General features: G+C 47.1%; 1 protein-coding gene across 7 annotated transcripts in view; it reads left to right on the top strand.

Moving 5' to 3' along the window:
• Positions 1–19433, top strand: part of GARRE1 (granule associated Rac and RHOG effector 1) — a 102147-nt gene extending 82714 nt beyond the window's left edge. For all 7 annotated transcript variants that reach the window (XM_066242120.1, XM_066242123.1, XM_066242124.1 and 4 more), the window contains 6 exons: positions 2591–2716; positions 4154–5187; positions 11779–11944; positions 12790–12927; positions 16362–16440; positions 16943–19433. In XM_066242120.1, the coding sequence (XP_066098217.1) occupies positions 2591–2716; positions 4154–5187; positions 11779–11944; positions 12790–12927; positions 16362–16440; positions 16943–17251 (1852 nt within the window). In that variant the 3' untranslated portion in view covers positions 17252–19433. The remainder of the gene's footprint in view (positions 1–2590; positions 2717–4153; positions 5188–11778; positions 11945–12789; positions 12928–16361; positions 16441–16942) is intronic.
• The last annotated feature ends 6818 nt before the right edge of the window (positions 19434–26251 follow it).

Below are 26251 nucleotides of genomic sequence, written 5' to 3'. Positions count from 1 at the left end.
AAAAAACAAAAACAAAACCCCCCCGCAGGACTAGATGCAGAACTTTAGGGAGAGGAGAGGAGACCAAGAAGGAGATAGCAGACAGATAGAAGGAAACTTGAGTAAGTCGGGGTCACCAAACCTGCAGAAGAGAGTGACTCAGGAGGAGAGAAGCATACAGTGTTGCTGAGAGAGGAATGCTATGGAGACAGGTAACTGACTCTTGACTTTGACAAGATCTAAGCTGTTTGATAAAAGCTATTTTAGTGGAGTTACAGTGGGATGAGAGGAGAATAGGATGTAAGGAAAAGGAGGAGGCAAAGTATTTAGCTAAGATGGAGAACAGAGAATTGGGACAGTATCTGAAGGGGAATGTGGGGCCAAGAGAATGTGGTTTGGGAGCTGATTTGTTTGCCAAAATGAGTATCACAGGAGACAGATGGGGTGATTGCATGAGAGGAGTTCTGTGGAAGACAGAGGGCGGCATGCAGCACATAGATGGGGGTCAGCCTGGAGGAGGAGCAGGGCCTGCTTCTGCTGTGACAGGAGGGAAAGCAGGGTGTGTGCTCAGGGACACAGGTGAGGTGGCGTAATTAGTGGTGAGGGGAGATGTGTTTTCTCAGTTAAGTGACAGTCGAGATAGGAAGAAATGGGCAGGGATAGCAGAGCTTTGAAGAGAGCCTAGGAGGCTTGAAGTAGTCATCTTGGAAAAGGAAAAAACTTATGGGATGGCCATGTTTGTTGCTTACCTGAAATTTGCAGTGAGTCCAGGTAGTATATACTGTGAGGGTTTTTCCCTCTGCTGACTCTCAGTTTGTTGGGTACAAATGTGAAGAGCTGTAGAGGAAGGGAGAGGCTGGGGTGTTATGGAAAGAGTTTGCAAAGGGTTAGGTATTGTGCCAGACCACAGACTCTCAGCAGGGTAGGGAGAAAGGTCTGGGCTGGAGCCAGTGTTGGACTTCTAGATAGTTAGAAACCCACAGACACTCCAGACCCTGTTGCAGGGATTGGGAAACTTTTTGGCTGAGAGAGCCATGAACGCCACATATTTTATTTTTTATTTTTTTATTTTTTTCATTTTTCTGAAGCTGGAAACAGGGAGAGACAGTCAGACAGACTCCCGCATGCGCCCGACCGGGATCCACCCGGCACGCCCACCAGGGGCGATGCTCTGCCCACCAGGGGGCGATGCTCTGCCCATCCTGGGCGTCGCCATGTTGCGACCAGAGCCACTCTAGCGCCTGGGGCAGAGGCCACAGAGCCATCCCCAGCGCCCGGGCCATCTTTGCTCCAATGGAGCCTTGGCTGCGGGAGGGGAAGAGAGAGACAGAGAGGAAGGAGAGGGGGAGGGGTGGAGAAGCAAATGGGCGCTTCTCCTGTGTGCCCTGGCCGGGAATTGAACCCGGGTCCTCCGCACGCTAGGCCGACGCTCTACCGCTGAGCCAACCGGCCAGGGCCAACACCACATATTTTAAAATGCAATTCCATGAGAGCCATACAATGACCCGTGTACGTTATGCACTATCCAATAAAAATTTGGTGTTGTCCAGGAGGACAGCTGTGATTGGCTCTAGCCACCCGCAACCATGAACACGAGCGGTAGGAAATGAATGGATTGTAATACATGAAAATGTTTTATATATATATATATATATATATATATGTATATATACACACACATACATACATATATATATATGTATATATATATTTTTGTATTTTTCCGAAGTTGGAAATGGGGAGGCAGTCAGACAGACTCCCGCATGTGCCCGACTGGGATCCACCCGGCATGCCCACCAGGGGGCGATGCTCTGCCCATCTTGGGGCGTCGCTCTGCCGCAATCAGAGCCATTCTAGCGCCTGAGGCAGAGGCCACAGAGCCATCCTCAGCGCCCGGGCCAACTTTGCTCCAATGGAGCCTTGGCTGTGGGAGGGGAAGAGAGAGACAGAGAGGAAGGAGAGGGGGAGGGGTGGAGAAGCAGATGGGCGCTTCTCCTGTGTGCCCTGGCCGGGCAATCGAACCCGGGATTCCTGCATGCCAGGCCGATGCTCTACCACTGAGCCAACCGGCCAGAGCTATAATGTTTTATATTTTTAACGTTATTATTTTTTTATTAAAGATTTGTCTGCGAGCCAGATGCAGCCATCAAAAGAGCCACATCTGGCTCGTGAGCCATAGGTTCCCAACCCCTGCCCTATTGCTTCCTCCTCCTTTTGCAGAGCAGCAAATTCTAGTGTTAGCCCTGTCATTTTCTAAATGTTCTGATAATTATGGAGTTTTTATTTAGTGCAAAAGTATATAAGCTCTTGCTGGGTAGCTTAGTTGGTTGGAGCATTATCCTGAAGCTCAGAAATTGCCAGTTCAATCCCTGGTCAGGGCACATACAGGAACACATTATGTTCCTGTCTCTCTCCCTCTCTCTCTCTCTCCCTCCCTCCCTTCCCCACCCACCCTCCTTCCCTCCCCTACTTCCTCTTTTGCTAAAATCAATAAATTAAAAAATTGTTTAAATTTAAAATGTACATAAAAATTGTGACCTTTGTGCAGGCCTTTTGAAACACCTCTGCAGAGAAGTACAGCCCAGACTAATGCAGCCTGGTTTGTACCTAGGTGCCTGAAAGAAGACCCTGCTACCATGTCCCTGCTGCAGAGAAGTCTGGATCCCGAGAAGACGCTGGGTCTGGTGGACGTGCTCTACACAGCTGTGCTGGACCTCAGCCACTGGCGGGCAGGGAGGTTGGTGTCCCCACCAGTCACTTGAATGGATTTGCATTTGGGTCCACACCTAGGGGCAGTGTAACCACATACAGTTTCATGTGTGCTCATGTCACTGATAGTGTTTGAGTATATAAGACAAGAAAGAAAACTTTTTGATAATTTTTTATTTTGGAATAATTTTAAACTTACAGAAAAGTTACAAGAAGAGTCCAAAGAATTGCTTTGAGCCCTTTACCCAGACTCCTCATTTTGTTAACATTCTTGCTTTCTTTTTTATCATTTGAGAGTAAGTCCATAAAAGGCTTTCAACCCAATTCATATTCTCCTTATGAACTAAGAGCAAAGAAATGTTTAGAAAATTTACTTATGTTCTGCATGAACTTTATTTATATCTGACAGTTCCTGACAGTTGCAAGATATCTCTTTGTAAAATTGTTAACCTTAGAATGGGCAGGGACCTGAAACATCTAGTCATGTGTCCTCCCCCTTTCTTAACCTGTGAACACACAGCAGCCCAGAACAGTGAGGGGCTTATCCAGGCCTATGCCGCCATACCTGCCTCAGCTCCCACCAGTGCCCTTTCTGTCCTTTGGCTGTCCTGCCCTCCCCTCCCCTCCCCTCCACATTTTTTTTTTATTTTCATGTGGGCTGTCTTTCAGCATGGGAAAGGAGTGCTTGGAAAACTTGGGAAGTTTTGTTCTGTTCTTGGCACTGTCTTTAAATTAACTTGCAAGGACAACAGTGCTGCCTAGTGTCCTTGAGTCCCACCCACCCACCCTTTGCTGTGTGGACTTGCCCATTGTCCCTCTGCTGGCTCTGCCAGTCTCTGTTCTCAGGCACACAGCAGGCCTCTGCCATTCCATCCCCCACTCTAGCTGTGCCTTGCTGTCGTATTCTGCAGTTAGACGGTTTTGCTCAATCTCCTCAGGCCAGAATCTTGACGTAGTTTTCACAGCCCTATGTTAGATACTGTAGATTTCTTTATAATAAATGTAGATAGTAAGTATTTAAACTATATACACTTAACCCTTTCAAGTAGTACAAACATTCATATTAGTCCTTGTGACTCCTGACCATCTAGTGTACGATTGTACAAAAATTTTTATTTTAAAAATGTGTAAAACAACAATAAAAAAGGCAAATGTATATTCTTGTTTCCATAAATTGGTTATCAAACAAACATGATTTTAAGTTAATAAAACTGTAACTAGAACTAATTTCATTTTTTGAAAAAAACTCATTCCAAAGGGTCAGCAAGCATGAAAAAACTCAATACTCAAAGGGTTAAAATTCTCAGGTGTTTATTTTTTCAATCTATAAAATAGATGAACTAAATACCACCCAGAGAGTTCCTTTTCGTTCTTAAAGTCTTAAATACAAAGATATCTATTGCATTGTCCAATTTGTATATTTGTTATTTACTTATTTATTTTTAATACATTTCTTTTTAAATAGGGAACAAGCTTTACCCTGCATACAGATCCAGCTTCAAAGGGAAATCTGTGATATTGGGAACCAGGCTGACCTGCCTTCTGGAAATGGAAGCAAATCTTCAGGCGGCCTGCAGAAGACGTTCTCCAAACTGACGTCCCGGTTCACCAAGAAAACTTCATGTACCAGCTCCAGCAGCAACACAAATTATTCCATCCTAAATGCCCCTTCTAAAAACATCTTCGTAGCTGGGTGTTTGGAAGAGAAAGCCAAAATGCCCAGTAATGTCGATTCAAGGTTACAAAGCATTTTAAACATTGGTAATTTCCCTAGGACTCCAGACCCTTCACAGTCAGCTCAGAATTCCAGTAATCAAGTGGCCAATGGTTTTCTCATGGAGAGGCGTGACAACTTGCTGCAAGGGGATGATGGCAAGGATGAGAAGGGAATGAACTTACCAACTGATCAGGAAATGCAGGAGGTTATAGATTTTCTCTCGGGCTTTAATATGGGCCAGTCACATCAGGGCTCCCCATTAGTGACAAGGCGTAATTCTGCTGCCACAACCATGGTGACTGAACAGAAGGCAGGAGCCATGCAGCCACAGCAGCCACCACTGCCCGTGCCCCCTCCATCCCGGCCATCCCAAGGTGGAGCACATACATCTCTGACACCCCAGCCAGGCCTGGTACCTCAGCAGCAGTCCCCAAAGCAGCAACAGCCCCAGGTCCAATACTATCAACACTTGCTCCAACCCATTGGACCGCAGCAGCCCCCATCCCAGCCCCGAGCCCCTGGGAAATGGGTGCATGGCTCATCCCAGCAGCCAGCACAGCCCATTGGAGTGGGTCTGTCTCCTCTTGGCCAGTGGCCTGGCATATCTGATCTCAGTTCTGACTTGTACAGCTTGGGCCTGGTGAGCAGCTATATGGATAATGTGATGTCAGAGGTTTTGGGGCAGAAGCCACAGGGACCTAGAAATAATACCTGGCCAAACCGTGACCAAAGTGATGGAGTCTTTGGAATGTTGGGAGAGATTCTGCCTTTTGATCCTGCAGGTACGTAAGCCCCCCTCCCCACCTCAGGGTTTTAACATAAATGTAGTTACTGAGGACTTTATAGGGCTGGTCTGCCATGGCTTTACATGTAGGGGAAAGTGACTTTAAAGACCCTTTCTTACTATCTGATGGCAAGTAAGGGGCAGGTTCAGCAAAGGTAAGAAGCAGTGAGAAAGGCTGCGAAGGGAAGTGGAGCTCTTTTCCACACTTTATAGAGGACAGGATGGAGGCCTAAGAGAAGTTACTTGAATGGCTCAAAGTCCCGTAGTGCGTGTGGGCTCGTCTCGGCCCTCATTTTCACGGGAGCCAAGACAGCTAGCCCTTGTAGGCTTCTTTTCCTGTTGCGGGATTCTTTTGCCTAAACTCCAGGACCTACGAAATGTGGTAGGATACCCTCCTGCCTTCATAGAATACAGCTTCTCCCAGCCTAAACAGTGTGAAAATACCACCAGACTTATCTTAGGAAATTAGAAAAAAAACTTAGAAAAAGCCAAACTGGCGATGGCACAGTGAATAGAGTGTTGACCTGGAACACTGAAGTCCCAGGTTTGAAACCTCGAGGTCTCCAACTTGAGTGCAGGTTCACCAGCTTGAGCATGGGGTCACTGGCTTCATCTCAGAGGTCACTGGCTTGAGCCCAAGGTTCTTGCTTGAGCAACGGGTCACTGGCTCAGCTTGAGGCCCCCCAGTCAAAGCATGTATGAGAAGCAATCAATGAACAACTAAACTGCCACAACTACAAGTTGATGTTTCTCATCCCCCCCCTCCCCATTGCTCACATGTGCTTGCTTAAAAAAAAAAGAACTTGGGCCAGACCAGGCGGTGGCGCAGTGGATAGAGCATCGGACTAGGACACGGAGGACCCAGGTTCAAAACCCCGAGGTTGCCAGCTTGAGTGCAGGCTCATCTGGTTTGAGCAAGGCTCACCAGCTTGAGCCCAAGGTTGCTGGCTTGAGCAAGGGGTCATTCGCTCTGCTGTAGCTCCCCAGTCAAGGCGCATATGAGAAAGCAATCAATGAACAACTAAGGTGCTGCAACAAAGAATTGATGCTTCTCATTTCTCTTTCTTCTTGTCTGTCCCTCTCTCTCACTCTCTGTCACAAAAAACTTAGAAACAAAAAAAAAAAAAAACTAGAAGGAGGAATTAATTAAGGATGAGAGCCTGCCTGACCTGTGGTGGCGCAGTGGATAAAGTGTCAACCTGGAACCCTGAGGTTGCCAGTTCAAAACTCTGGGCTTGCCTGGTCGAGGCACATATGGGAGTTGATGCTTTCTGCTCCTCCCCCTGCCCTTCTCTCTCTCTTTCTCTCTTTCTCTCTCTCTCTCTCTGCCCCTCCCCTCTATAAAATGAATAAATCTTTGAAACAAACAAAGACCTACAAAAAAAAAAAGGATGAGGCCCTGACTGGTTGGCTCAGTGGTAGAGCGTTGGCCTGGCGTGCGGGAGTCCCGGGTTCGATTTCCGGCCAGGGCACACAGGAGAAGTGCCCATCTGCTTCTCCACCCCTCCCCCTCTCCTTTCTCTCTGTCTCTCTTCCCCTCCCGCAGCGAGGCTCCATTGGAGCAAAGTTTGCCCGGGCACTGAGGATGGCTCTGTGGCTTCTGCCTCAGGCGCTAGAATGGCTCTGATTGCGGTAGAGCGACGCCCCAGATGGGCAGAGCATCGCCCCCTGGTGGGCATGCCAGGTGGATCCCAGTCGGGTGCATGCAGGAGTCTGTCTGACTGCGCCCCCGTTTCCAACCTCAGAAAAATACAAAAAAAAAAAAAAAGGATGAGAGCCATAATTAATTAAATTTAAAAGGAAAACAGTAAAAATTTTAAATAAATGTAAAAGAAGTGTCTTTGGGACACCAATAAAATATTATAAACCAATTTATTATAAGCCTGATTAAGAGAGAGCAAAGAAAAGCAAAACCAAGAGGAAGGAGACATAAAAATTATAAGTGTAGCAGAGATTAAAAGAACTTTAAGGCCCTGGTCGGTTGGCTCAGCGGTAGAGTGTTGGCCTGGCGTGCAGGAGTCCCGGGTTTGATTCCCGGCCAGGGCACACAGGAGAAGTGCCCATCTGCTTCTCCACCTCTCCCTCTCTCCTTTCTCTGTCTCTCTTCCCCTCCCGCAGCCGAGGCTCCACTGGAGCAAAAGATGGCCCAGGCGCTGGGGATGGCTCTGTGGCCTCTGCCTCAGGCGCTAGAATGGCTCTGGATGCAACAGAGCGATGCCCCAGATGGGCAGAGCATCGCCCCCTGGTGGGCATGTTGGGAGTCTGTCTGGTCGGGCGCATGCGGGAGTCTGTCTGACTGCCTCCTCGTTTCCAGCTTTGGAAGAATGAAAAAAAAAGAACTTTAAGACTTTAAGACATTACTACATATGACTAATGACAACACATTTGAAAACTGAATGAAAAATGAATTGTTTTCTAATAAAACATATATTACCAAAATTGTACCAAGAAGTAGAAAACCTGCCTAGCTCTATTTCGGTAAAAGAGAATGGAAAGGTAATTATAAAGCAAGCATGATTTTTAGTTTAAAAACTGTATAAGAATTATACAAAAAGCAAACTATAGGGCATGTCATTTCAGAGTATGGATATATGCAAGAAAATCTAGGCCCTGGCTGTTTTGCTCAGTGGATAGAGCATTGGTCCGGCATATGGATATCCTGGGTTCTATTCCCAGTGAAGGCACATGGGGAAGTAGCCATCTGCTTCTCTCCCACTTTTCTCCCTCTTTCTCTCTCACTGCCAGTGGCTTGATTGTTTAGAAAATCAGCCCCCGGGTACTGACTATTGCTGGGTTAGTCCAGTGCCAGCTTCAGGTGCTAAAAATAGGTCAGTTGATTTGAACATCAGCTGGGGCACATACAGAAGTCTGTATCACTATCCTGCTTTCACTTAAAAAAAAGAAAAAAAATCCAGCAATGCATCAGAAGAGTCATATGTTACTAGACATGGTTTACTTCAAGGTTGTAAGGTGGTTCGGTATAAGGAATTCTGCTACTATACAGTAATCCATCAGATCAACCAACTACATGAGAAAAAGTCATGTAGCAATAGATGCTGTGAAGACATTTAATAAATGACACTAGCAATTCTTAAAAAAGAATAAACCCAAGTAAAACATGAATAGAACAATATTTCCTGAATATTAAAAAGACTACCTGGCCGGTTGGCTCAGCGGTAGAGCATCGACCTGGCGTGCGGGGGACCCGGGTTCGATTCCCAGCCAGGGCACATAGGAGAAGCGCCCATTTGCTTCTCCACTCCCCCCCCCCTTCCCCTCTGTCTCTCTTTTCCCCTCCCACAGCCAAGGCTCCATTGGAGCAAAGATGGCCCAGGCCCTGGGGATGGCTCCTTGGCCTCTGCCCCAGGCGCTAGAGTGGCTCTGGTCGCGGCAGAGCGACGCCCCCTGGTGGGCAGAGCGTCGCCCCTGGTGGGAGTGCCAGGTGGATCCTGGTCGGGTGCATGCGGGAGTCTGTCTGACTGTCTTTCCCCGTTTCCAGCTTCAGAAAAATACAAAAAAAAAAAAAAAGACTAACCCTGGCCAGCTAGCTCAGTAGTGGAGTGTCAGCCTGGTGTGTGGATGTCCCTGGTTCGATTCCCGGCTAGGGCACAGGAGAAGCACCTGTCTGCTCCTCCACCCTTCCCCCTCTACTTTCTCTCTCCCCTCCCACAGCCAAGACTCCATTAGAAAAAAGTTGGCCCGGGCACTGAGGATGACTCCGTGGCCTCCCCCTCATGTGCTAGAATGGCTCCAGTTGCAATGGAGCAACGGCCTAGATGAGCAGAGCATTGTCCCCTAGTGGCCTTGCCGAGTGGATCCTGGTTGGGTGCATGCGGGAGTCTCTCTCTGCCTCCCCTCTTCTCACTTCAGAAAAATACAAACAAAATAAGACTATCTACCAAAAGCTACCAGTGAGTAAGTAGCACTTTGTATAGTGAAACAAAATTTCAGTTAAAATCTAGACCCAGGCCCAGGCCAGTTCGTCCAGTGGATAGAGCACTGGTGCAGCATGCGGATGCCCTAGGTTTGTTCTCCGTTCAGGGCACAGATGAGAAGCTGCTGTCTACCTCTCTTCCCGTCCCTCTCCCCCTTTTCTCTCTCTTCTGTTCCCATTCCCGCAGCCCAGCCGCAGCCAGTGGCTTAATTGGTTTGAGCTTTGGCCCTAGGCATTGAGGTAGCTCGGGGTTGCCAGATGAATCCCGCTCAGGGCACCGGAGAGTCTGTCTCACTGTCTACCTTCCTCTCACTTAAAAAAAGTCTAGACACAAATGGAGTGGCAGTTGTCACTACCGATAGCATGTAACTGTAATGAACTTTCTAGAAAATATAGCAAGACAAAAACAGGAAATAAGAGCTATAAGCTCTAGAAAAGGATAGATTATAAAGTACATCTCTTTGCTGGCAACAGAATTGGAAAAAACAAGAATTACTAAAAAAACAAAACTTCTAGAATTAGTAAGCAACTCTGGTAAGGTGGGTAGTACCAGATAAATATTATATATAGAAATGAATTAGTTTTTTCTTTAGTTTAGCAAAAGGTTTATAGAAGTATGAAATATATTTCATTTACAAGGAGGGCACTGTGATATTGTAAATAAGTATAGTAAATATTTATATAACTACCAGGAGAGGAGATTCCCTGGTAAAACAACCCTACATTAACTGTTAAAGGGAAAAATGTTTTCCTATTTCTTCTAAACAGTTCTCAAGCTGCTGTTCATGCCCTCTGGCTCTTGCTTTCCCTGGGTGGGTGGATGAGGAGAACCTTGTACCCTGGGGTACGGGAGGGGCAAACAGTTGCACCTGCCATGGAGGAGCAAGCCCATCTTGGCACCACGGGGGCAGTCATGGCACATTTTCTTGATTGCTGATAAAGAGCCTGTACATGTTTTGACAGTCATGTAATTAAAGTATGAATTGTGTTTGGCAGAATTTTATCACTGTTGATACCAGACAGTCTTTCTGTCCTTAGCCTACGAATCCTACCAACATTTTCTTCCGGGTGTTCTTTTATGATCTTCAAGTCTTCAGTGTAGCTTTCTGCAGGCCCTGTCCCAAGGGCAGAAAGCCTATTTAGCCCTCTTTTCAAATTAAGGAAGGGCACTCCCATTAGACAGGTGACTTACAGAAGGTACCCTCTGCATGCAACCCCTGGGGGCATGGCTTGCCTCACTGGGACAGGGCCTTGATGTCAGCCCCTACTCTCCCCTCTAGCGGGCATCTGCCTGCAGTGAGCAAAGGGCGCAGTTTCCTGCAGTGGCCCTGAGGACAAGCTAACTGTGAGATCGTGTTTAGTATCTTTCTCAGCCTGAAACTAACACATACACACTGCTGAGTCATATTCAGTTAGTGACCTATAGATATTTTCCTGCCATGGCTTTTGTTTGATTTTTTCTCTAAATACCTTCTGTGCTGTTTTTTCTCCCATGTGTACTGCCTTGCACATCCTTACCCAGCTCTGCCCAGTATGTTTCCAGCTACCTCTTAATACATTCTGAACTTTCATCTTAATTCATTACCACTCTTAATGTCTTCAGACTGAGCAGGTTTGCCATCCATTATTCAGGAAAATATTTGCTTTGAGTTGGGCCTAAGTGGGAATAGCATATCTTCTCTGTCTGGCTGACCCTGAGGCTTTATAGCAGGGGTCCCCAAACTTTTTACACAGGGGGCCAGTTCACTGTCCCTTAGACTGTTGGAGGACCGGACTATAAAAAAAAAAAAATGAACAAATCCCTATGCACACTGCACATATCTTATTTTAAAGTTAAAAAAAAAACAAAATGGGCCTGACCTGTGGTGGCGCAGCGGGTAAAGCGTCAACCTGGAAACGCTGAGGTTGCCGGTTCAAAGCCCTGGGCTTGCCTGGTCAAGGCACATATGGGAGTTGATGCTTCCAGCTCCTCCCCCCTTCTCTCTCTCTGTCTCTCTCTCCTCTCTAAAAATAAATTAAAAAAAAAAAAAAAAAAAAAAAAAAAAAAAGGGAAAAAATACAATATTTAAAATAAAGAACAAGTAAATTTCAATCAACAAACTGACCAGTATTTCAATGGGAACTATGCTCCTCTCACTGACCACAATGAAAGAGGTGCCCCTTCCAGAAGTGCGGCGGGGGTCGGATAAATGGCCTCAGGGGGCCGCATGTGGCCCGTGGGCCGTAGTTGGGGGACCCCTGCTTTATAGCTTCTAGGTTATTAGTTGGCTGAAGTCATCAACTGATTTCCCAAGTTGTTTCACATATAGCATTAGATAATGAGAAATTTAAAAGTATTTGTCTTTAATATTTAGTTATGGATAAAACTTTTAGTGTTCTCTCTCTCTTTCATTCACATTCAGCCTGCCTCTGTCCTGGGAATTAGCCTTCCTGACAGTCCCTTAGCACTCACCGTACGTGAACCTCAGACCTCTGTGCTCAAAGCCCCATCTCAGCATTGCCGACTGCTAGGCACATCCTGCAGCCAGCTCTGGACCGCAGGCCTGCCCGCTCCTCACCACTCTATTGTGTGTGACCAGCACATCCTCAGAAAGTAGCAAAGGAAATGAGGCCAATTTGGCTCCAAACCCTGTTTGTCCCTTTTTCTTAACACAGTGGGTTCAGACCCTGAGTTTGCACGCTATGTGGCAGGAGTGAGCCAGGCAATGCAGCAGAAGCGACAAGTCCAACATGGTCGCCGCCCAGGCAACCCACGGGGACACTGGCCACCCATGGATGATGCCCATCGGACCTGGCCTTTTGCAGAGTTCTTTACAGAAGGGTAAGTGCTGGGTGTGGCAGTAAAGCCGAGTTTGGGATCTGAGTGTCCCCCGTGGGGCCTTGGTGCACTCTTCTCAGGCAGTGCAATTCCAAGCCTGCATTGAGAGTGACACATGGTCAAATATTCAGGGGGTCAGAGTTTCGTGATTGACTTTAGTCCCTATAAAACTGATTTTTCAAGACAGATTTTTCCACCCTGGACAAGGATCTTATTTGATAGTATTTGTAAAATAATTACATGTTTAACACAGTCTTAATGCTGAAATGAGCATGTCTGTGAAACCCATGTGATATATGGAATATGATCTTATAGCCTACCAAAGACAAAGGTATATGGTTCATATGCCAATATATAGAGAGAACTATGGATTTTCAACTGGGGGTTGACTTTTCACATCTCTTATTCACCTGGTTAATAAATGTGGACGGCTAAAGACCACCTCAGCTTTTGTTTGCTCTACAATGAATTTCATATATAAACAACAGGCTCCCGAGGGGAAAAAGGGCAGTGATGCATATTTATTACTGTTGACCTTGGAACAATACGGGTTAGGGGCACCAACCCACTGTGCAGTTGAAAATCCACATATAATTTAAGTTTGCTCTCTGCATATATGAATCCTAACCATGGATCAGAAATACAGTTGACCCTTGAACAAGGCAGGTCCACTGACGTGTGGACTTGGCATAAGAGACGAGACCACTATTTGGTTGTGAGATGAGTGCGAGGTAAGGACTGTCCTTTTAGAGCGTGGGTGGGAGGATGGGGGCTGGCCTCAGGCTGTCCAGCCAGTGTCTAGGCTGGCGACAGGAGGCCTGGGACCAACTTGTCTCTTTGGCTTTCAGGGATGGACTACACAGCGGCTGGTCAGGCACTCAGGGGGATTCAGCCAGCTCAAGTGATGAGACGTCCTCTGCCAATGGAGACAGCTTGTTCTCTATGTTTTCAGGGCCTGACCTCGTTGCTGCTGTCAAGCAGAGAAGGTATGAAGAGATTTCTAAATCAAAAGACAGAGGGGCGCATAAATGTGATCCAAAGCTCATTCCTCTGGAGAGCTCGGGAGTCCCATCATTCCCAGCCAGCCTTGTGTGAGAAAGGCAGGGGGCCTTTGCTGGCACTGTCTTGCCAAGGCCTCTGTGGGGCCACTACACAGGCTTATAGCTCATTGGGTTGAGTTTTTGCTGGTAGAACAGTCTCATGCCAGTGGAAGCCAAAAAATACCAGTATGTGAGACAAGGGAGGATCCTGAGATAGGGTCTGCTGATGTTGGTCTGTGCCTTGCAGGAAGCAGCCCTTTGTTGGGGGGAGTAGGACCAGGACAACAAAGTTCTAATCAGGACTCATAGGCTTTGTACCTCCAAAGGGCTGGCCCAGACTGACCCTCAGTTTATTTATCAAAGGTAGAACTGGATAAAATGACCTCTGAATATTTCAAAGTTGGAAAAAATAATAATATAGTATAAGAAATTTCAAAAGTAGTCACAAACTAAAATGGGCCCTAAAATAAGAGAAGAATTTGGTTATAAAGAAGTAGAGAGACTTGGTGGGTATGAGGAAGCAGAGGCCCAGAGCTGGCAGTCTGAAGGATGTGGGCAGGAAGAGCGTGCAGGGCTGCCCAGGCATCAGCAGTCATGCTGTGGAGTGGAAGGGTGGCCAGGCTGCACGGCCCTCGGGTGACAGGGTCAGGCTTCAGTAGATAGGCAATGGGGAGTGGTAGGTGAAGCAGGAAGGGTACCTGGGCCAGGATGCACAGAGGAGTAACATTGGTAGTGGCAGTGATTGCTAAGATAAGCTAGGCCCTGGGCTAGGCTTTGTGTGCCAGGCCCTGGGCTAAGCATTTATGTACATTTTCTCAGTTCTCACAACCATTGTATTTATTTGCTAGGGCCACCATGACAAAATATGGACTGGGGGGCTTAAACAACAAAAATTTATTTTGTCACAGTTTGGGGGGCTAAAAGTCTGAGACCAAGGTATCAGCAGGGTAGATTTCCATTGAGGGCTCTCTCTCCTTGGTTTGCAGATGGCTGCCTTCTCCCTATATTTTCATATGGTCTTCCCTCTGTATGTGTCTGTGTTTTAATCTTCTCTTCCTATAAGGATACCAGTCATATTGGATTAGAACCCACCCTAATGACTTCATTTTAACTTAATTACTTGTCTGAACACCTTATCTCTAAATATACTCACAGTGTGAAGTACTGGGGGTTAGGACTTCAACATATGAATTTGGGGTCAATATATGAATTGGAGGGTGACATAATTCAGCCCATAGCGACCACCTTATATATTTCTTTTTAATTTTTTTTGTATTTTTCTGAAGCTGGAAACAGGGAGGCAGCCAGATAGACTCCCACATGTGCCCAACCAGGATCCACCCAGCACGCCCACCAGGGGGCAATGCTCTGCCCATCTAAGGCGTTGCTGTGTTGCGACCAGAGCCACTCTAGCGCCTGAGGCAGAGGCCATGGAGCCATCCCCAGCGCCTGGGCAAACTTTGCTCCAATGGAGCCTTGGCTGCGGGAGGGGAAGAGAGAGACAGAGAGGAAGGAGAGGGGGAGGGGTGGAGAAGCAGATGGGCGCTTCTCCTGTGTGCCCTAGCCAGGAATCGAACCTGAGACTCCTGCACACCAGGCCAACGCTCTACCACTGAGACAACCTGCCAGGGCCGCGACCACCTTATTATATAAGTACCATTTCATCCCCAATTCACAGGTGCAGAAACTGAGACTCAGAGAAGTAAAGTCATTCATTTATTCATTGGCACCTATCATATACCACGCACTGGTGGGTTGATGTAGCAGCAAACAAAATAAAGTCCTCTTTCTTATAGAATTTATATGCTGTTGCAGGAAGGCAGATTGAAGTAACAAAATGCCAAATATAGCCCTGGCCCATTGGCTCAGTGGTAGAACATCGGCCCGGTATGTGGAAGTCCCAGGTTCTATTCACGGCCAGGGCACACAGGAAAAGTGCCCATCTGCTTCTCCATCCTTCCCCCTCTCCTTCCTCTCTATCTCTCTTCCCCTCCTGTAACCAAGGCTCCATTGGAGCAAAGTTGGCCCAGGCGCTGAGGATGGCTCTGTGGCCTCCACTTCAGGCACTAGAATGGCTCCAATTGCAACAAAGCAACACCCCAGATGGGCAGAGCATCACCCCCTGGTGGGCATGCCGGGTGGATCCCAGTGGGGTGCATGCAGGAGTCTGTCTCTTTGCCTCCCTGTTTCTCACTTCAGAAAAAAATACCAAAAAAAAAAAAATGCTAAATATGTCAGGGTGGTTAGATGCTGTGAAGAAAAAGAAAGGATTTGAGGGGCAGAGAGCACAGGATGCAGGTAGATATTTTCATTTCAGAATGGGAGTCAGGGAGGCCTCTGACGAGCAGAAAGCTGAACGCAGTGAGGGAGTAACTGGTTAGTTGTTGACAGGTTGTGCAAGAGAAGAATCAAGAGTGATAGGCACGTTTGGGACTCAGCATCTGCCTGTGTGAAAGGGGCTGCCATGAACCAAGACTGGGAGAACTGCAGGAGAAGCAGGATGGAACCAAGGTGGAGTTAAGACTTCTGTTTGAGCCCTGGCCAGTTAGCTCAGTGGTAGAGTGTCGGCCGGCGTGTGGAAGTCCTGGTCAGGGCACACAGGAGAAGCACCCATCTGCTTCTCCACCCCTCCCCCTCTCCTTCTCTGTGTCTCTCTTCCCCTCCCGCAGCCGAGGCTCCATTGGAGCAAAGTTGGCCCGGGCGCTGAGGATGGCTCCATGGTCTCTGCCTCAGGCACTAGAATGGCTCCAGTTGCAATAGAGCAACGCCCCAGATGGGCAGAGCATCACCCCCTGGTGGGCAGGCCAGGTGGATCCCGGTCAAGCACATGTGGGAGTCTCTGTCTGCTCACTTCTCACTTCAGAAAAAAAAAAGACTTCTGTTTGAGACATGGGAATTAAAGAGGCTGATGAGCCATCTAACAAGTCACCTGTCACCTTTGCAGATGGCTGTCTGCATGCAGAAGTGCAGATAGCCTGATTTACCTCGCTCTGAGCCTGCTACATCCTGCCTTTTTCCTTGAACATTTTATCATATGTTTTTCATGTCAGTTGTGAAACTTAACAGCCTTTTTATTTTTAACCACATATCCACACAGCATAGTAAATAGTATCTGTTGAATAAATGAAAAGGCCAGAGCTGGATTCAGAGCAGCTGAAACAGCCAGTGTCTATACTTATGCCTGCCACCCCTACCCTAGCCCCAGCCCTGTGATGGCTTGCGGGAGTAAAGCATTTGATGGTGACTTACCCTATCCCCCTGCACAACGTGTACCCAAGTCCAGTGCTCCAGACACCAGAGCCAACTGAATAGGACTCTCCCTGAAGGTAAGCTGGACAGGAAGCCAGGCAACAACTGCACTGAGCTCTTGGTTCTTTCAGGAAGCACAGCAGCGGAGAGCAGGAGACCAGCACGCTGCCTTCACCACCTCTTCTTACCACAGTGGAGGACGTGAATCAGGTATTATTTATTGGCTCTGCTCTGGCTACGGAGGGCTGGCTTTATGCAATACAGACCATGAACAAGGTTCCAAAGCTGAAGTTTTAAGAAGGCCTCTTAGATGATGGATTCTTTGTGGTGAACAACTTTTTTTCCCATGATTTGTCTGATTTGCCAGCTCAGCTGACTCAGAGCCATATGTAGAAAAAGCTCTGGGATTGTGCTGTCCAATATGATAGCTACTAGCCACAGGTAGCTATTTGAATGGAAATTAATTAAATATAAATAAAAATCAAGGTCCTCAGTTGCAGTAGCCATAACTGGCAAGGGGCCGCCGTACTGAACAGTGCAGACAGAACATTCCTATCACTGCAAGTTCTATTGGACAGTGCTGTTCCTGGGCTGTGGGAAAGGGAGGGCTGTCACCTGTCTCCTGCGTGAGAATAGGGCCAGAGATCTGGGGGGGTGGGAAGAGGTGATAAATTGCCAGAAATGCCACTAAGAACCTTCTTTTGTCTCTCAGGATAACAAAACCAAAACGTGGCCACCCAAAGCGCCCTGGCAACACCCCTCCCCACTGCCCAGCACACTGCCCAGCCCAAGCACACCACTCTATGCCGTTGCCAGCCCTGGCAGCCAGTGGAACGACACCATGCAGATGCTGCAGTCCCCGGTGTGGGCTGCGACCAGCGATTGCAGCGCCGCCTCCTTCACCTACGTGCAGACCCCACCGCAGCCCCCCCCTCCACCAGCACACAAGGCAGCGCCCAAGGGCTTCAAGGCCTTCCCTGGGAAGGCTGAGCGCAGACCAGCCTACTTGCCCCAGTACTGACCCAGGCCTGCCTGCCCACCCAAAGCTGTTGGGACCAGTGCACCCTTGTCCCAGGCAGGGATCCTTGGGGATGGGGGTGGTTGGCAGCTCCAAGCCTTTAAGGCCTGGCTTCTCAAACTTTGGAGGCATCAGACCCTTGGAGGGCCAGCTTAAGATGGAGGTCTCTGACCCTCCTCAGGGAAATGCTGGGATCTTTGAGCTTAATAAGCAGGTCTGGTGATTCTGATGCACTTGGGCCACAGGCCAAACTTTGAGAAACATAGCTCTCAAGTTTGCAGTCCTACTGTGTGTGCTGGGAAGGCATCAGGCCTGGAGGCTGACTGCAAAACTGACCATTCTTCTGAAACCCTACCCCTCTTAACATGTTGAGTGATGACCATACCAATCACTGTATTGTATAGCTATTTTCCATATAGGTTTTTAGTTAAAAAATCTCCTGCCTAAAATGCATTGGATTTTTTTTAAGATAGCAGCTGGAGGTTTGTTCAACACTATTTTTATTTAAGCTTATACAAAATGGGCAACATGTAGAATATTTGAGATCAGAAGCAATCACCTCACCACCCCAGCAGCCCCCGGGGGTGCAGCCTTTGTTGGATTTGTAAAGGGAGGCTCATGAAGCTGATATTGGAGGCGTATTCCTGATGATGCATGGAGATGAGCCAGCTGGCTACTGTCTGCAGGGTAAAGATAGACTGTTGCCCTCAGATTCCTCCACAGAAGGCCAGAGACTCGACCCAGTCTCACACGTGGCATGTGGTCAAGGGGCTGCACAGAGACACCTGCACTTGAAATTGCAGTAACTTTGTGAGCTGGCTTAAGACAAACCAATTAACATGTAGATAGGAATTAATTCAAAGTATTTTCTTAAAAAAAAAAACACCTCATTTTCAGTTAACATATGCCATTAAATAGATAACATCCTGTGGATTTAGGGATATTTTCCAGCCAGAATGGATCCAGAAGAATTGAATGGTGCTTAAATTGAGAAATAATAATAAATATATCTATATAGAATAGATATCCCACTGTATATTAATCAAAGTTACAGAAGTTCTTTATATAAAACTTATTTAAATTTTTCATATTTCATCTTTGAAAAAGTCTAATTGAAAAAAATCCATAATATTTTCTGGTATGAAAGTTTGACAGTATTAATATTTTTTTTATATTTTCTTAAATCATTAAACCATTTTAATATATGTTAACTACTAATAAATGGTTTATTCTTTCTAACTCCATATAACCTTTTCCAGCAAAAATTGTAATAATACATTTATGTTCTCATTTTTCTACAGATATAAGTAAATTTATATTTAAAAAATACCAAAAAGAAAAAATATATATGTATGTATACACACTAATTATAGAGGACCCGTAGGGTGTCTGAGCCCAGCCATCCGAATTTCCAGTACTGTGTTGCAGGCTATTTCCAGGCCTTGGGTGTTGTCTTGTGCTGTGTGGGGATGCCATTGCTGCCTGTACTTTTATGATCCTTTCACCGTGGGTTCCGAACATTCACCTCACCATGTTTACAGAGAACTATTTTGTACATAGAACTATTTTCAGGCACGTGCTTTGCACCAACCCTGCGTGGCTTTTGTGTCACAGTGTGTGCACTAACCTCTGTTGAAGTTGTTTGTGGCTCTTTGACTTGTAAGCTAGTTTTCTATTTCCTTAAGTAATGTGTCCACAGTACCCCGTATTTCGAGTTCTCTTATACTGAAGTATTCGTTTTAATAGTGCCTCCCCAAGACCTCGCACTGGTCAGAGGTCAGTCCTTGATGCCCCGACACAGCTGACATCGACATTGGGAATTATCCCATTCTAGTCTGTTTTTCTTAAGACATTTTGTAATTGCATCTCCATGGGCTGTGAGACTGTGTGAAGCTGTCTGTGTGGTCTCCTGGTAGGTGCTGTGTTCTCAGCACCGCCTTGCTCTGAACACTGGTAATTCCAGGTGCTGCGCTTGGCAGAGAGTCTCTCCAAAGCATATGTGTGTGCGTGTATGTGAGTGTGTGTGTCCTTTGCGTGGCCGGGCGTGGCTGCCTTGCTCAGGCATCAGCAGGACATCGTGTGAATAGTTATGCTTCCAAACTGGAACTCTACATTTTGTATCTTTTAAAGCTCCTATAAGTAAATTAACTATTGGCTTTATTAAAAATATACATTTAATAATATATTTTGTGTGTCTGTTTAAATGAACTGCAGCAGACCCTGTGTCAGAAGCCCTGCCTGATTCATTACTTTGAAAAGCTGGGACTGAGTTGGTTTTTAGGTCAACCTGTCATCTGATTCTGAGACCCTAAAAGGGGAAAGACCACTGAGGGTATTGGGTGAACTGGGGTGGGTGAGCAGGAAGCAAGACAACCTACCACACCTCTCCTGCTGGCTTCCCTAAGGCCAAAGCCGAGGCCTCTGTGATGACCACCAGGAAGGATGCACTGTAGCCTGCCAACACCCACATTCCACCAAGCATAGATGCTATCAGCTGCCCTGGCAGACTTTCCAAGGAGCAGACCGAGGGATGAGGTCTCTCACCACTCCTCCAGGTGCCCAGTATATGACAAACACCTACCTCAGATGGACAACCAGGACTAGTCTCTCTGGATGACATGTTACAAGAATATACATTAGAAGAATATATGTTACATTGGGAACCACAACTGGAGGTTGGGTTTACAGAGGACTTTCAACTCATTTTTATTTACAGCAAGATTGCACTTGATTGAAACTTTTTTTTTCATGAACTCAGGAAAACAAGAGTATGTGAGCATTAATATATTCTCTTAAAGTGTTAAGTACTACTCAGACTTCTTTCTGCTGAGATGCTCAGAAGCTGGCATGGGGATCTGCACCTCAGAATAAGGTTGCTTAGTAACAGTCATGTTGCATGAGTGTGTTAGGGAAAGATCATTTTAATCGCTAGCTGGAAGGACACATTTATCCAAGTGTGTTCCTATTTAACACTAGTATCCAGTGCTGGTCACTGACCTGATTCACAGCAGTGGTGGAGATAGGAGGCTTGTAGCCCTGCCTTATGTGCTGGATGGGTGGGAATACAAGCAGAACAGATGTTACACCCCAGCCCTTGGAGACCTCGGTCCAGTTGAGAAATAGAGGGGCCACACAGGCAGATGAGATTCTTGTGAGGCTGGTGATACTCGTGGCCAGCTTTAGGAGTCTAGCTAAATGCCAAACACCAACCATGGTCCTGGGAAGGCAGAGCCCTCTGCACTGTGTGTCCTCTGCTGTGATCTGCTTCCTGATCTGGAGACAAAGAGGAAATAAACCATTCTAATATCTCTTGACTGCTAAAAAGTCCTGTACGTGGACAGCATGCCTAGCAGGCTCCCAACCGTACGTGCCTGGGAGTATGAGGAACCTCCAGGGGCAAGCTCCTGGAAGTAACACGTAGCTGGCCATGTGATTCCAGAAGGGCAGAGTGGCTCGGTCCAGCCTTCTGCGTGTCTGTGAAGGGATGGGATGTGGCTTTTATTGGGAATGAGTTAGGGATGTGGGCTGAGAAGGAAGAATTGTTTCAGGAGTGCCATATTTCAACATTTATTGATATTAAGGTCACCTAGGAGCTGGAGCTGCAAAGGAGATGTAGTCTCTGCCCTTAAAACTCAGTCTTTTAGGGGAGACAACTCCATCTTTCCCATCAACCATACATCCACCCACTTTCTCAGGCAGAAATCCTAGAATACGTTCTCCATTTTCTTTAGTTTCCTCAATTAATCAGTACACACATTTAAATTCTGTATTCTGCCCTAGCCAGGGAGTCCAATGGTTAGAGCGTCCTCCAGATATGTCAGCATGGCAGGTTCCATCCCCTGTCAGGGCACATACAAGGATCAAGGATCAACCAATGAACACATAAGTAAGTGGAAAAACAAATCGATGTTTCTCTCTCTCTAAAAATCAAAACATTCTGCCATGTTCTTACACCTCATTGCCATCAACCTGTTCTTTACCGGGCTCCTGCCTCTCCCTTTATGGCCTCAGGGTTTTCATTACACCCCTGCTACCTTGACATCACCTTGCGGGTGCCTACCTGCCTGTATGCTCCCAGGACTGTTTCCTGTTCAAGGCCTCTCGATCAGTTCTCTTGGGCTGGGACCCAGCCTCCACGCGGTTTTGTTTTTCCTTACAGCAATTAACACTTCCCTGGAATGTCCCTCACTTAAGAATTAAGGCTTCATGACAGGAAGGAACAAGTCATTCATGGCCACATGTCTAGGGTGCAGAACAGCGGGAAGCAACTCCAAACAAGCCAGACAAAGGAGGTGTTGCTGGTGCCAGGGGCAAAATTCTAATATAGAGCAAAGAAATAGAACTAGACTTAAAATGAAATTGCTTCTCATTTATAACTAAAGTACACGATGACCAGAATGTACTACATCCAGAAGGACGAATTGACACTAGGAATTGCAGATAGGACTGAATTGCCTTTTAGTAAGTACAGTGTCTATTCTAGTGGAAACCTACGCCAATGTTGCGGTGGGGAAACTGTTTTCAGAGACCTAAAAAAGCATTCACACGGAAAATCTTGGGTGACATCTCGACGTACGAAGCATCATGAGTACGCAGGAAGCTCTCGGAGCCTCCTGAGGGCGCTGACGCCCGGGCTCGGCTCGCATTACTCCTTGCCTGCGCACGCCCATCCCCACGCCGAGTATGCGCACATGCGCGAATACGTCCATCCCAAACGTGCGGACAGAGGCGTTTGCGAGTGCCCTCTGCAGCGCCGCTCCCAACTCGGAGCCGGGACATGCGCATACGTGTGCATCCCGGACGTGCGAGCCAGCACGCAAACGCGTGCGCACCTCCGCCCCCCACCTGTCTAGATCCCGCCTCCCCTACGTGTAGATACTTGCGCACCAAGGGTCGTGGGAGTGGGTTTGAGCGGCAGGAGCTGCGCGGAGTTGCCGGGAGGCGCGGTGCCCTGGCCCTCGCCTGTTCACCGTGACTCAGCATCTCCAGTAGGTGCGCCTCTCCGGAAGAGGAACAGCTTAAGAAAATTAATCGAGGTGGATCCCTTCACGCCCGACCTCCCGCCGGCTTCAACACACCCCGGAACAACGACCCCGACCCCACCGACCCCGCCCAAGTTCCTTTTCTTTTGCTCCCTCCTTTACTTCGTCTCTAGGTTCTGCCTGACCCTGTCCAGCAGCCCTAAATTAAGGCCTGGACTTACCTAGGTGCCTATTCCTTAGTTTCCCCATACAACAGGGCTCTTGTTTGAAACTATGTCTGGCACAGGCTCAGTGCTAGTTTAGCAAATATTCAGTGGAAGCTAATTGGTCTTCCAAGGCTGCGCTATGCCCTGAAATTAATCTTTATGGAGAGTTAAGGTTGTCCCTGGACTTCCTAACCCTGCCCTTGTCGGGTCCATCCTCCAAGTCCAGCCCTCTCTCCAGGGCCAAACTTGCTGAGGGGATTTAAAGGTGTCCGGCGCTGAAGCAGTGTCTGTTGAAACTATGAGCTGGGATTTCTGTTTGTGGTTAGTCAGCCCCTGGTCTGTGCACGTATGACCCCTCGGAACTTCACTGACCTGGATTCCAGAAATTCTGAACCCCATACTCAGGTTTGTAGAACGGGTTTTGCACAACATGTGCCAATTGTGATTGGTAGAAAACAATAGGTTTCACTTTTGTCAGGATATATGATTACCTTACACTAATATGTTTGCAAGCTCCAGATCCCACTCTACTCCCCAAGATTTTTTTTTTTTTTTTTTTTTGTATTTTCCGAAGCTGGAAATGAGGAGACAGACTCCCGCGAGCCCCCGACCGGGATCCATCCCGCACGCCCACCAGGGGTGATGCTCTGCCCAGCAGGGGGCGATGCTCTGCCGTGACCAGAGCCACTCTAGCGCCTGGGGCAGAGGCCAAGGAGCCAGCGCCCGGGCCATCTTTGCTCCAATGGAGCCTTAGCTGCGGCAGGGGAAGAGAGAGACAGAGAGGAAGGGGGGGGGGTGGAGAAGCAAATGGGCGCTTCTCCTGTGTGCCCTGGCCGGGAATCGAACCCGGGTCCCCCGCATGCCAGGCCGACGCTCTACCGCTGAGCCAACCGGCCAGGGCCAACTCCCCAATATTTTATCAGAGATGCCACTCTCACACTCCAGTCAGTGACTGATCACTCTCGCGCATACTGCACCTTCCTTGGTGGGTTTTCTCGCCACTTCCCTGCACAGATCCTGAGACATAGGCCAAGGGGAGAAGTGTTAATACAGTGGCTGGATTCTCCTTCTCTGTCTTTGACATGCTGCTGTCCTTGCTATTTGAGATGTATTCTTGGCCATTTCCACTAGTAAAATTGTACCCTATAAATCAGAGGCCTAATTGATGTTAAAACAAAACTGGGATGATAGGAAAGATCCAGGAAATGGCAGACAGAGCAGGGTTTGATTAAGAACAGCTCAAGAATTGGGCAACCATAGGTTGATTTTTACTTAGTAGCAGAGTGGCTGTTTTCAGGTTTCTAAATCTGTTAAATGTGGAAGACAACATAGGGCTGCTTTGAGGGCTGCATAGGAGAAAGTTCAGCACAGCTCAGCACAGAGTAAATTGGCAGGAATAGTAACCGTGCCAGTTGGATGACAAATGGCTTTCCATTAACAACGATCTTCCTTTGTTCTACTCCTTTTTGTGTTTTCTCTGCTTAGCTATTGTGACTAATGGCTCTTCAGGTAGGAACTAGTTTTTTTGTTGTTAATGTACAAAATTTATGTAATTTTGGAATTTCAAAGTACAATGTTAAACCTAAAATGTTATGGTGGATATCCAAAATAGTTGAAGTTGCTGAGAACCCCAGAGACCAAACTTATGAAGATATATATAAAGGAATGTCAAAAGATGAAACCTTCAAAAAGTCAGTGATCAGCCTGACCAGGCAATAGTAGAGTGGGTGGAGGCTCGGACTGGGACGCAGAAGACTCAGGTTCAAAACCCCGAGGTTGCCAGCTTGAGCATGGTGTCACCGGCTTGGGTGTGGGATCATAGACATGATCCATGGTCTCTGGCCTGAGTCCAAGGTCATTGGCTTGAGCAGGGGGTCACTGGTTAAGTCACGTATGAGAAGCAATTAATGAACAACTAAAAAGTTTGGCAACTACGAGTTGATGCTTCTCATTTCTCTCCCTGTCTGTCTGTCTATCTCTTGCTTAAAAAAGAAAGAAGGAGTTAGTGACTATTGTTAGGCCAGAAGTCATCCAAGGAATCATAAGTGGATGATGGTGCAGTGGCTGCTGAGACTGGCTTTTCTATTAAATGAGGTTCTTTTCTGAAATACAGGCTTTTGGAGTGGGAGTGTTTTTCTGTACAGACAAGTAACTGGCTTGAATGGGAAACTGTTTGGAGTGTTTCTCACGAACTACAGCGCAATAGATGCTGTTATGGGAAGCTCAGTTAACTCTGAGCTGGTAGTTGGTCCAAAACTCTTCTGGGTAAATAAGGGCCATGTGGCAGGCCCTTGTGCAGGACTGGTCCCTGCAAAGTCCTGTGACCAGTCATTGCTTCAGTCTTCAGCCCCTCCCAATTCTCCTTCTTCACCTTTAGGACCCCAGATCATTCTGGGCAGGGAAAGAAAAGCCATTTGCAGAGGCCAGAGGTAGCATTGACTGCATGGAGCTGGGAGATGGGCAGGAGAAAGACCTTTGTTTGGGACTGCAGCAGAACAGGCATATTCCTGGACGGCTAGCTTCTCTGGGGGAACCTGGCAACAATAAGCAAAATTTGAGTGCCCAGTTCTTGGATCTCTTCTCTTCTCTGACTATATATATATATTCACTCCCTTACATCCAAATGGTCATCTAGAGAGTGTCATTCGGATGCTCTCTATTCACTGATGCCACCCAAGTTCTTTCCTCCAGCTCGAAACCTTTCCCTTATACTCCACATAGTTAACTCAACACTTCCACTTAGATGATGAACAGGTTTTGAAAACTCAGCATGTCTGAAAACAAAATCATGGCCTTCCGCCCAAAACTTACATCTCTACAGGATGCATTGACAATTTCATTTTTCCAGAAATTCAGTTAGAAAACTGGTTGTCACCCAGGACAGTTCTTTATCTCTCTCTCACCAGGAAACTCAATTCTTCACACACAATATATCCAGCTCACCATGGCCAACTACTACCTTTACCCAAGCCACCTTCATCCATGGCCTGCATTACTGAGTAGCCTCCTGTTGGCCTTACTTCCATTCCTGCTGCATTGTAGGTCTGACCTTTTGTAAAACAAGCAGGATGATGTCCCTTCTCTGCTAAGAACCTTAAAGTGGCTCCCTGTCTCTCTCTGAATAAAAACTCAAGTTCTCACAATGACTTAGAAGGTCTATGTGTTCTTGTTGCCTTCTTCCCTGCTATCACTTTCCCCTCCTTCACTCCACTCCAGCTAACTTGCCCCCTTCTGCTTTTGAAACATCTTAAGAATGCCCCTCTTGCCTGACCAGGCGGTGGCGCAGTGGATAGAGTGTTGGACTGGGATGCCAAGGACCCAGGTTCGAGATCCCGAGGTCACCAGCTTGAGCATGGGCTTATCTGGTTTGAGCAAAAGTTCACCAGCTTGAACCCAAGGTCGCTGGCTTGAGCAAGGGGTTACTCGGTCTGCTGAAGGCCCGTGGTCAAGGCACATACAAGAAAGCAATCAATGAACAACTAAGGTGTCGCAATGCACAACGAAAAACTAATGATTGAGGCTTCTCATCTCTCCTTTCCTGTCTGTCTGTCCCTGTCTATCTGTCCCTATCTATCCCTCTCTCTGACTCTGTAAAAAAAAAAAAAAAAAAATGCCACTCTTGGGAACTTTGCAGTTGCTCTTCCCTTTGAACACTTTCCACCCAGATATCCCATTGGCTCACTTTCTCACCTTCTTCAGGCTTTTGCTCTAATGTCACCTCATTAGTGAGTTTTCCCTTGACCATTGTATTGAATATTGCAATCTCCATTCCCAACACCCTTTCCAGTTTTCCTTTTCTCAATAACACAAGCTTC

This window comes from Saccopteryx bilineata, chromosome 9 (assembly GCF_036850765.1).
Source record: "Saccopteryx bilineata isolate mSacBil1 chromosome 9, mSacBil1_pri_phased_curated, whole genome shotgun sequence".
NCBI lineage: Eukaryota > Metazoa > Chordata > Mammalia > Chiroptera > Emballonuridae > Saccopteryx > Saccopteryx bilineata.
Note: the sequence above shows the minus strand (reverse complement) of the source record. Positions and strands in the feature narration are given on the sequence as shown.